Source organism: Nerophis lumbriciformis, linkage group LG04 (genome assembly GCF_033978685.3).
Source record: "Nerophis lumbriciformis linkage group LG04, RoL_Nlum_v2.1, whole genome shotgun sequence".
Taxonomy (NCBI): domain Eukaryota; kingdom Metazoa; phylum Chordata; class Actinopteri; order Syngnathiformes; family Syngnathidae; genus Nerophis; species Nerophis lumbriciformis.
The window spans coordinates 28,955,943-28,965,766 of NC_084551.2; the positions used below are offsets into that span (position 1 = coordinate 28,955,943).

Consider the following 9,824-nt stretch of genomic DNA (forward strand, 5'->3'; position numbering starts at 1 on the left):
TATTTATTCACCAGCAAAAATCCATTTGAAAGCATACTTTTAATTATAGGATATACATATTTGTTGTAATTTTCAAAACGTGTAATAAACGTTGTCAAAAAACATGTATTTTGTATTTGAACAAAGTTTACGTCATATTCGGTTCAGGCACATGTAATGTAAGTGAAGTGTCGTCATTTCCGCTGTAAATATGTTAACGTATACCAGCAAAAATCCAATTGAAAGCATACTTTTAATTATAGGATATACATACTTGTTGTAACTTTCAAAATGTGTAATAAACGTTATCAAAAATTATGTTATTTGGATTTAATAAGGCTTGCGTCATATCCGGTTCAGGCGCCCTGTAATGGAATTGGAGCTGTCGTCATTTCCGCTGTATATATGTTAACGGTAGAAATGGCAGAGTGTCATGGCGTATCTTCCGTGTTTTTCGTTGTTAGCAACATTCCTGTCGCTTTTCACTCAGCGGACCTCAGGAATTATTTCAGCCAGTTTATAGAAAGCGGCGGCTTCCACTGTTTTCATTATCGCCACCGACCAGAGGTGCTCAGGGAGCCGCAAGGTTGTGGGGATAGCGAGGAGGACGGCTACAAGTCTTCGGGCAGCGACATGGCAGCTGCTAATGCTAACAACAACGACAAGAAAAGAGAGACGGTCAAATCTTGCTGTTGTGTCGTGTCTGTTCACGGAAAAGAAGCTGACAGATTCGCCAGGATGTACGGAGGGAACCATTGGATCGATTCGAAGGGCAGCTGGTTGTCCGGAAGATGTGTTGTTAAAAGAGTGAAGGTTTCACAACACAACGGTTAGTGAGTCCGATGGACGTAGTGGTATCTAAAGGGTGGGTCGGGGGCCATTTTGGGCTTGCCTTTTCTTTGACTGTTTGCTTGCTAGCTATGTCCCAACAATGTACAAACTGGATCTTAAAGTATAATTGCATTTTTTTTAATATACACATCATTCACAATCCTCATGGGAGACAAGAACATGCATAGGTAGCAAGAAGAAACGCATTACCGGAATGCTTAAAACGACCAAACTACCATAAATATTACATGTTATCATGAATGGGCCTGTTACTACTTAACATTTCAGCATGTATATAAATGGATGTTTTTAGAGGGCTTTGTAGGCAGACTGTATCCACTACACTTTGGGCACCTTACGATTCACTTGTACATTTATTATTTATAGATCTTTAATTATTATTTTGTACGTTATTATTATAGCCCATCCATTTTCATTCACTTTCTTCCGCTTGTCTTGTTATTATATAATATGTTATCTATTCTACCTGTATTATATTTAACTATTACTTAAGGCTCGGCAATATGTCATGTTTGTAAAATATATTGATATATTTTTAAAGAAGATATGAATTAAGAAAACAATGATATAATTTATTTTATGCTAAAATGACCAAACACTGCTTATTTGTTGTGTTCCTTGATTATCTACCTCTCATGGGCTACTAAACCCCTCCCTTTCCTGTCGAAGGTGAGCCACGTAAATAAGACCGCCCACAAAACGGCGCATCATGTTATGTAGAACACAAGGAAGTGTTTTAAATTTACAAAAAAAAATCATGATACGACCCATTTCATACGCTTTATAATCCGTTGCACCTTTTGTATGAAAATAGACTGAATAGACTCTCTCATCAGCAGTGCGCTTTATAATCTGGTGCGCCTTATGGTCCGGAGAATACGGTATAATCATCCATCCATCTTCTACCACTTATCCAAAGTAGAGTCCTGGGGGCAGCAGCCTAAGCAGAGAAGCCCAGACTTCCCTCTCCCCAGCTCCTTCGTCCAGCTCTTCCCAGGGGATCCCGAGGCGTTCCCAGACCAGCTGAGAGACATAGTCTCTCCATCGTGTCCTGGGTCTTCCCCGTGGTCTCCTACCGGTCAGACGTGCCCTAAACACCTCCCCGGGGAGGCGCTCGGGGGTCATTCTGACCAGATGCCCGAATCACCTCATCTGGCTCCTCTCGATGTGGAGGATCAGCGGCTTTAAATTGAGCTCCTCCCGAATAACAGAGCTTCTCACCCTATCTCTAAGGGAGAGCCCCGCCACCCGACGGAGAAAACTTATTTCGGCTGCTTGTACCCCAGATCTTGTCCTGTCGGTCATAACCCAAAGTTCATGACCATAGGGGAGGATAGGGACTTAGATCGACCGGTAAATTGAGAGCTTTGCCTTCCAGCTCAGCTCTTTCTTCACCACGACGGATCGATACAGAGTCTGCATCACTGCAGACGCCACATCAATCCGCCTGTCGATCTCACAATCCACTTTTCCTTCACTAGTGAACAAGACCCTGAGGTACTTGAACTCCTTCACTTGGGGCAAGATCTCCTCCCCAACCCGAAGATGACATTCCGCCCTTTTTCGGGCGAAAACCATGGACTTGGACTTGGAAGTGCTGATTTTCCTCCCAGTCGCCTCGCACTCAGCTGCAAACAGACCCAGCGAGAGCTGAAGATCCAGGCCAGATAAAGCCAGCAGAACCACATCATCCGCAAAAAGCAGAGACCTAATCCTGCAGCAACCAAACCAGATTCCCTCAAAGCCCTTCTTGCACCTAGAAATTCTGTCCATAAAAGTTGTAAACAGAATCGGTGACAAAGGGCAGCCCTGGCGGAGTCTAAAACTCACTGGAAACTCACTGCCGGCAATGAGGACCACTGATCATACAGGGAGCGGACCGCCACATTCAGGCTCTCCGTACCCTATGCTCTCTGAGCACTCTCCACTGGACTTCCCAAGGGACACGGTCGAATGCCTTTTCCAAGTCCACAAAACACATGCAGACTGTTTGGGCAGACTCCCATGCTCCCTCAAGGATGCTGCTGAGAGTATATAGTTTGAAAGAAGAAATACATTTGTCTTCCTGTCTCACTTAGGGATTGTGAATGATGGTTAAAGTTTTTTAAAAAGTGCAATCTTCCTTTTAAGTCACCAAAAGAGTAAAATGCGTTTATAGAACTGCACTGCATCTCACCAAAGCTGTTTGTAATATTTTGGTGGCCTCACATAGCTGGGTCAAAACATAACACCCAACTCTCAGTATGTTGGTAAATGGGTTATACTTGTACAAGGTACTCAAAGCGCTTTGACACTATTTCCACATTCACCCATTCACACACACGTTCACACACAGATGGAGGAAACTGCCATGCAAGGCCCTAACCACAACCCATCAGGAGCAAGGGTGACGTGTCTTGCTCAAGGACACAACAGACGTGACGAGGTTGGTAGAAGGTGGGGATTGAACCAGGAACCCTCAGGTTGCTGGCACGGTCACTCTCCCAACAGCGCCACGCCGCCCCCCACGTCAAACTACAAAACCAAAAAAATTAACAAAATGCCTTTTTTGTGTTGGAAATTGCTGCAGTGTACTGAAACATATTTTGATTTTTTTCAGAAAATTCGCAATTTCCGTATAAGACGAGGTATGAGCAGCGGCAAAGGGTGGCCCAAACCGAGCATTTCACCTCTACTGACCTCAACAGCTTATCGGAGCTCAATCCACCTGCCCTAATGCAGAATGGAAACGTGGGCACGCCAGTCAAAGTCTTCCTGCAGCTTATCCAGTCCTGTCGCCTGCCTTCACGCCTCATCCGGAAATTGGGCCTCACTTTCCCCAAGACCGGCTCCAACCGTCGTTACGGAAACGTGCCTTTCCAGTACCAGGACACTTGCACTCTACCAGCCACAGAAGAGACTGTTTTAACCGCTGGTGGGCATGAGATATCGGGGCCGGGTGCCTTTGCAGCTCGGATGTCAACACAGACGCAGCAGGCTGGTGACTGCGAGACAACAGAGAGCGATGATCCACAGGGAGACGAAGAAGAGAAGGATGTTGAATCAAATTCAGATGATGTATGTTCAACATTTTATTCAGTATATTTCCTGCTGTTATATTTAGTTTTGCAAGTTGCAACTAAGGCAGGGTATAATAATAATTTAGTCTATAATCTTTTTTGATTTTGATATCTATTGCTTATGATGAATTAATTTTACTTTAATCACATGATGATGGATTTAATTTAACTAATTAAATAATAATTATTGTAGCAATTGAGGCAAAATGGCTACAATGAGCAGTTGTGCTCAACTAATTTGTGGTATAAACAACAAGCATAACAAATAATGGATTAGATTTATTTAGTGTTTTTCTATAGTGACTCAAAACGTGTGACAATGAAAACCCATAGTTATTCATGGTAGTAAGCTAAAAAATGTGACTGCCAATTTGAACCAACGGTCTCTCTAACCACGTTTTACGTTGTGAGCGGCACGGGGGAGAGGTGGGTGAAGTGTCTTGCACAAGGAGGCAAATGCTCAAATACTAATAACGTAGCTCTTAAAGAGGAACTGCACTTTATTTTTTTATTTTGCCTATCATTCACAATCCTTACATAAGTCAAGAACACACACATTTTTCTTTTTTTATGCATTCTAAATTTGTAATACACAGCAAGTAAGAGAGGGGGCTAACAATGCAGCTAATGAGTCATCTATTGCGCCCATAAAGCCCTCCACAAAGACATAAAAAAACTGCCAACAATACTCAATATACATGTCATAACCTGCATTTTAATCAAGTATTAGCGATACTGTTATTGTAAGCGCTAACGGCGCAGATCTCATTTTAGCGCCACCGTTATCGCAGAGAGGTACCTAGCTTATGCAGCTATTGGTATAGTTAGCCAAAGAGCTGCTGCATCACCTATGAACTAGAACAAGTTAATTCCAGATTATAAATCATGCCTCTTGTTTGTATAGTAGAAGGTTGTTGCCATAAACCGAGAAGTCGGTCAACTTTGACAATCAACCTAGACCCGGAGATTACAAGAAAGACTCAAAAAGAGTTTGCGCCTACGTTCATTTTTTTTTTTTTATATATATGTGAGGATTATGAATAATCATTCATCTAAACGGAATTATGTAAATATCCCATCAGTCTGCATCCCTGTGAGAGCAGACATTGCACAGTAAGTGACTGTGTTAATATTTTTGTGGTTTGTATTTCTTGTTTAGCTCTTAGCAAAACTGCTACTTGCTGGATCTGCTTATCACTCAGCTTCTAAAACCTATAGCTCATGTCCCGTATATTCAGGCTCAAAAATATAAGGTTCTGTATAATCATTTGTTCAAATGTAGTCGTTGTTGTCTATCATAAAGTTTGCCATGGGGAGTAGTTGTTGAAGTTAATAGCGAATGTTGTGATGAGTCTGTAAAATGAATGTGCTGCTGTATGCTTAAAATGAGCAAAATACGTAAATATTACATATTATGAATGTGCCTGTTACTACATTATGTATATGCATACCTAAACCATGTATATAAAACTATGTATGTTATTTTAGAGTGCTTTATAGGCGAAATAGAGCTAATCTCATTACCTCCATTGTTTGCTGAATCTTGATAGTGTTTATTTATGAGTTAGAATGGATAAAAAAAATATTTGTGGGCTTGTCTCACATATGGATTGTGAATGATAGGTACAATTAAAAAAAAAACAGTGCAGTTCCCCTTTAAGAAGCCAGAACAATAATGTTTCTTCTGCTAAAGAAAGCATTGTGTTTATTTGAAAAAAACATGGTTGAAATATTTGAAAAAGTATAAGACCTTTTTGATCTCATACATCAATACCGTGATAATTGTGGCCTCAATACCTAATATGAAATTTGTATATTCTTACATCCCTAGTGCACAAAAGAGATCTTTGAGAACATAAGGAATTGCATTTTTTTTTAATGCTGTTGAACCAGTGAGGGAAAGCTTAGGCTTTTCTAAACCTGGCTTTTGTAACATGGTTATCCTTTTGTTGCGTTTTTATTACAGGGGCATAGCTTACATGGTTGGACCAGGAAAAGGGCGGGTTTTCAGCTTGTTTGAATATGAGCGCCCTGTAGGCAGCCACTTCTCTATAACATATACAGCATTTTAAGAACTCTACATCATAGCTTTTCATTCTGAATTTTACAGGTGGCGTAATATTTTCTCCTTGGTGGCGTTCTGAACTCTCACTAATTATTCCTCTTGGGTTGTAGGATGACGACTTCTGTGAGGAGTGGGAGCGTCATGAAGCGCTGCATGATGACGTCACGAGCCAAGAGCGAAGCAAAGAGAGGCTGTATGAAGAAGAAATTGAGTTGAAGTGGGAAAAGGGTGGGTCAGGCTTGGTGTTCTACACTGATGCTCAATACTGGCAACAAGACGAAGGAGGTAAGGATAACAATACTTTTTTTAAACTATATTACAAATAAAATACGATTTAAAAATCCCATTTTGGTCTCTTTTTGTCCTTGTTTTAGATTTTGATGAGCAAACAACAGATGACTGGGATGTTGACATGAGTGTCTACTATGATAAAGGTACATTGGAATATTCCTGTATTCAGTTTTTGATAACCTTGGTTGAAGAAGGTGTACTTGATCGCTTGACATCATTTTCTAAACTTTGAACAGACGGTGGTGACATGGATGCTCGTGACTATGTCCGAATGCGACTTGAGAAAAGGCTTAGAGAAGGTCTTGAATCTGGAGTGGCACACAATCAGGCCATTGGCAGTTTTGAAAAGTTCACAAAGGTAGGAAAGTTGTCACAACCCAAACATACCCTATTTTTTTGTTGTGCAGTTTTTCAAGTTTTACTCACTTGTGCATTTCGGTTAGGGCTTTGGTCGCCGTGTGATGGAGAAGCAGGGCTGGAAGGACGGCGAAGGCTTGGGGAGCAGTCAAATTGGGATTTCAGAAGCCCTGGAAAATGAAGGCAAACATCCACGCTGCAAACGAGGGTTCGGGTAAGTTTACTCCCAGCCCTCTCTTGTCTGTTGTGGTTGTTGGAGGGTCTCAGGCATTTCCCTTCAGAAATGATCATTTCTGTAGTATAATAGTTTTTTTAAATTATGCCAGTCAGTGTACTTATTGTGATGTTGTGTGTGTTTGCAGGTATCACGGTGAAAAGTTAAATTTACTTAATGCTAAAAGACCTAGAAAAGACTTTCTCGTGTCTACAATCTATGATAAACCCAAAGAAATGGATAAAGGCGACAGCTTGCTCAGACGTCAACCAAACACCGGCATGAAGTACAGAGGCTGGCAGCCAGGTGGCAGTGGTCGATCACAAAGATGACATTTTTTAAATTAATTTTATATCCAATTGTATAAAACCTTTTACAAAAATGTATTTGTATTTTGTTGTTACTTAAAACATAAATAGTACCTGTATTCAAGGTATTACAATATGCACAGCTATATTTATTAAATGTTCATTAATCCCCAGAGGGGAAACTCTTTATATGCTATATTGTTTTCACTACTTGCAAGACACACATACTGAATTGTACCAACATGCATTACTGAGAATTATGTAATGTACTGAGAAGGGTGAGGTATAGGAGTGCATCGCACTAAATTAGTTTATACTGCATAAGTTCTTTGATTTCAGGAGTTCAACTCTGACTAGTAGACCAGGAAGTTTTTGTAGATCATTTGCTTGGATTAGATTAAGAGCCCAAAGCAAAAGTTTAGAATATTAAACTTTTTGATCATTTTACAATTTTATACAATAATGAATTTGGGAGATAATTAAAATAATGGAGCCCCCCACGACCTGATAGGTACAAGTGGTAGATTAATTTTACAATTTTATACAATACTGAATTTGGGAGATAATTAAAATAATGCAGCCCCCCACAACCTGATAGGTACAAGCGGTAGATTATGGATGGATAAAGAAAAAAAGTAAGACACATTCATGAAGTATTTCACTCTTTAGTAAATCTATAGAAGTACCGGTATCACTTTTCAAAATTAATCACTGAAATACATTTATTTTTCAAGGATACTGAAATGTATTGATATGCAACTGTAAACTTAAGCACTAATTAAATTGATTATAACTCAGGTTATAATCAATTGAAATATTATAACTCAGGTCTGGTGGCTCCTCCCCCAGGTCCACAAATGTTTTTTTGAAACAGGCTGGGTCCGTTTATTATCGGTCAAGCTTATATAATAGCAGGAGGTAGGTAGTTTAACATTTTCTTAAAATTAACAAAAATAAAATAAATATCCAATAAAATACATGAAATATTTTCTTTGAAACAAAAATAAATAAGAACTTTGAAAAAATGTGTCCTCTGCATTTGACCCATCCCTTGATCACCCCCTGGGAGGTGAGGGGAGCAGTGGGCAGCAGCGGCGCTGCGCCCGGGAATCATTTTTTGTGATTTAACCCCCAATTCCAACCCTTGATGCTGAGTGCCAAGCAGGGAAGAATGCTGGTATGAGCTTTTAAACATAACCCGTTAACTGCTGCCAATCAAATGGTGAATAAGATACTCTTTAGGGTTCATATGTTTGTAAATCTGACTGTGTTGAAGTCAGTGCCTCACCAGCCATCAACCTCACCGCACGTTACTGCTCTGTTGCTATTTGTTGTTGTGTCATAGATTTAACAAAAATCTTGCTTGATGTTTCATATGGCTTTTTCAGCCTCGTGATTTCTTTTTTTCTTAGCTCTGAATCATGAGGAAATGTCTCTTCAAATTCGCGGTGCTCTTTCAGATAGTGACGTTTCAGATTTTCACTTTTCACCAGAGCAACAGTAGTGTTGCATAGTAGACACATTGGTCTGGTACTTGCAGTAGGTAGGATGAAAACATATTGCTCTGTCCATTCTTCCTTGAAACGTCGGTTTTCCCTGTCCACCTTTCTTTTACCAGCCTGAGCCAACTTGGAGCATGCCATTGTGATTTGATTCACATTCAGTGACTGACAAGTGAACAGTTAGCGAAGTAGCGATACGAGACAACTGTGTGCCTGCAGCGAAAGGTTCCATGCGCTGTGCACATGACCCAGGTGGTAACAGCCTATCAGCGCGTCGTTGTGAAAGAGATGACAACCCATACCCCGGAATTAGCCAATCAGAGTGGCGTTCTCTCGCTCTCACTCCGTCTCTCTCTCTTTCTCTGAGAGAGAGAGAGAGAGAGAGAGAGAGAGACGGAGTGAGTGAGACACGAGACGTGTAAACGAAACGTGGAGATATTTGACTAAAAACAACAAACGTTGACTTGCGCTAGCGATAACTCACAGATAAATACAATTCTAATGAGTGACAAGTTGCTCAGGATGGGTGTCAGTTCATGCATTGTCTCCTGCATCACTGATTACTCCTCCACTGGAGATTAACCCCAGAAGTGCCATCTCCCTGAGCACCGGCTCCCCCCAGGGCTGCATCCTGAGTCCACTGCTGTTCGCATTGATGACCCATGACTGCTGCGCCAGGTCCACTACTAACCACACTGTGAAGTATGTGAACGACACAACAGTAGTGGGCCTCATCCGGGACAACGACATGGACTACATTGAGGAGGTGAAACATCTGGTTGACTGGTGCAGAACCAACAACCAAGACCAAGGAGATCATCGTCGACTTCAGGGAGCACCAGTCCAGCCACACTCAACTCTTCATCAACGGCACAGCAGTGGAGATCGTAAGCGGTACCAAGTTCCTGGGGGTGCAGATAACTGACAATATGACCTGGTCCCTACACACCGGAGCTCTTGTAAAAAAAGCTCAGTAGCGCATGCACTTTTTGCGTCAAATGACAAGAGCACAGCTCCCTCCCCCCATTCTCACCACATTCTACAGAGGCACTACAGCGAGCCTGCTGACCAACTGCATCTCTGTCTGGACTGGAGCCTGCAGTGCCTCAGACTGGAAGTCTCTGCAGAGAGTGGTGAGGACGGCGGAAAAGATCATCAGGACTGCTCTTCCTCCTATCCAGGAAATCGCAAAAAGCC

The 9,824-nt window shown here is 41.4% G+C and overlaps 1 protein-coding gene across 1 annotated transcript; it reads left to right on the plus strand.

Moving 5' to 3' along the window:
• The first annotated feature begins 364 nt into the window (after positions 1–364).
• On the plus strand, positions 365–7,615 carry gpatch3 (G patch domain containing 3). Its single transcript, XM_061945305.1, has 7 exons — positions 365–808; positions 3,431–3,888; positions 6,066–6,240; positions 6,330–6,389; positions 6,483–6,604; positions 6,690–6,817; positions 6,966–7,615. The coding sequence occupies exons 1-7, from the start codon at positions 385–387 to the stop codon at positions 7,147–7,149; spliced, it is 1,551 nt and encodes a 516-aa protein (XP_061801289.1). The 5' UTR covers positions 365–384; the 3' UTR covers positions 7,150–7,615.
• The last annotated feature ends 2,209 nt before the right edge of the window (positions 7,616–9,824 follow it).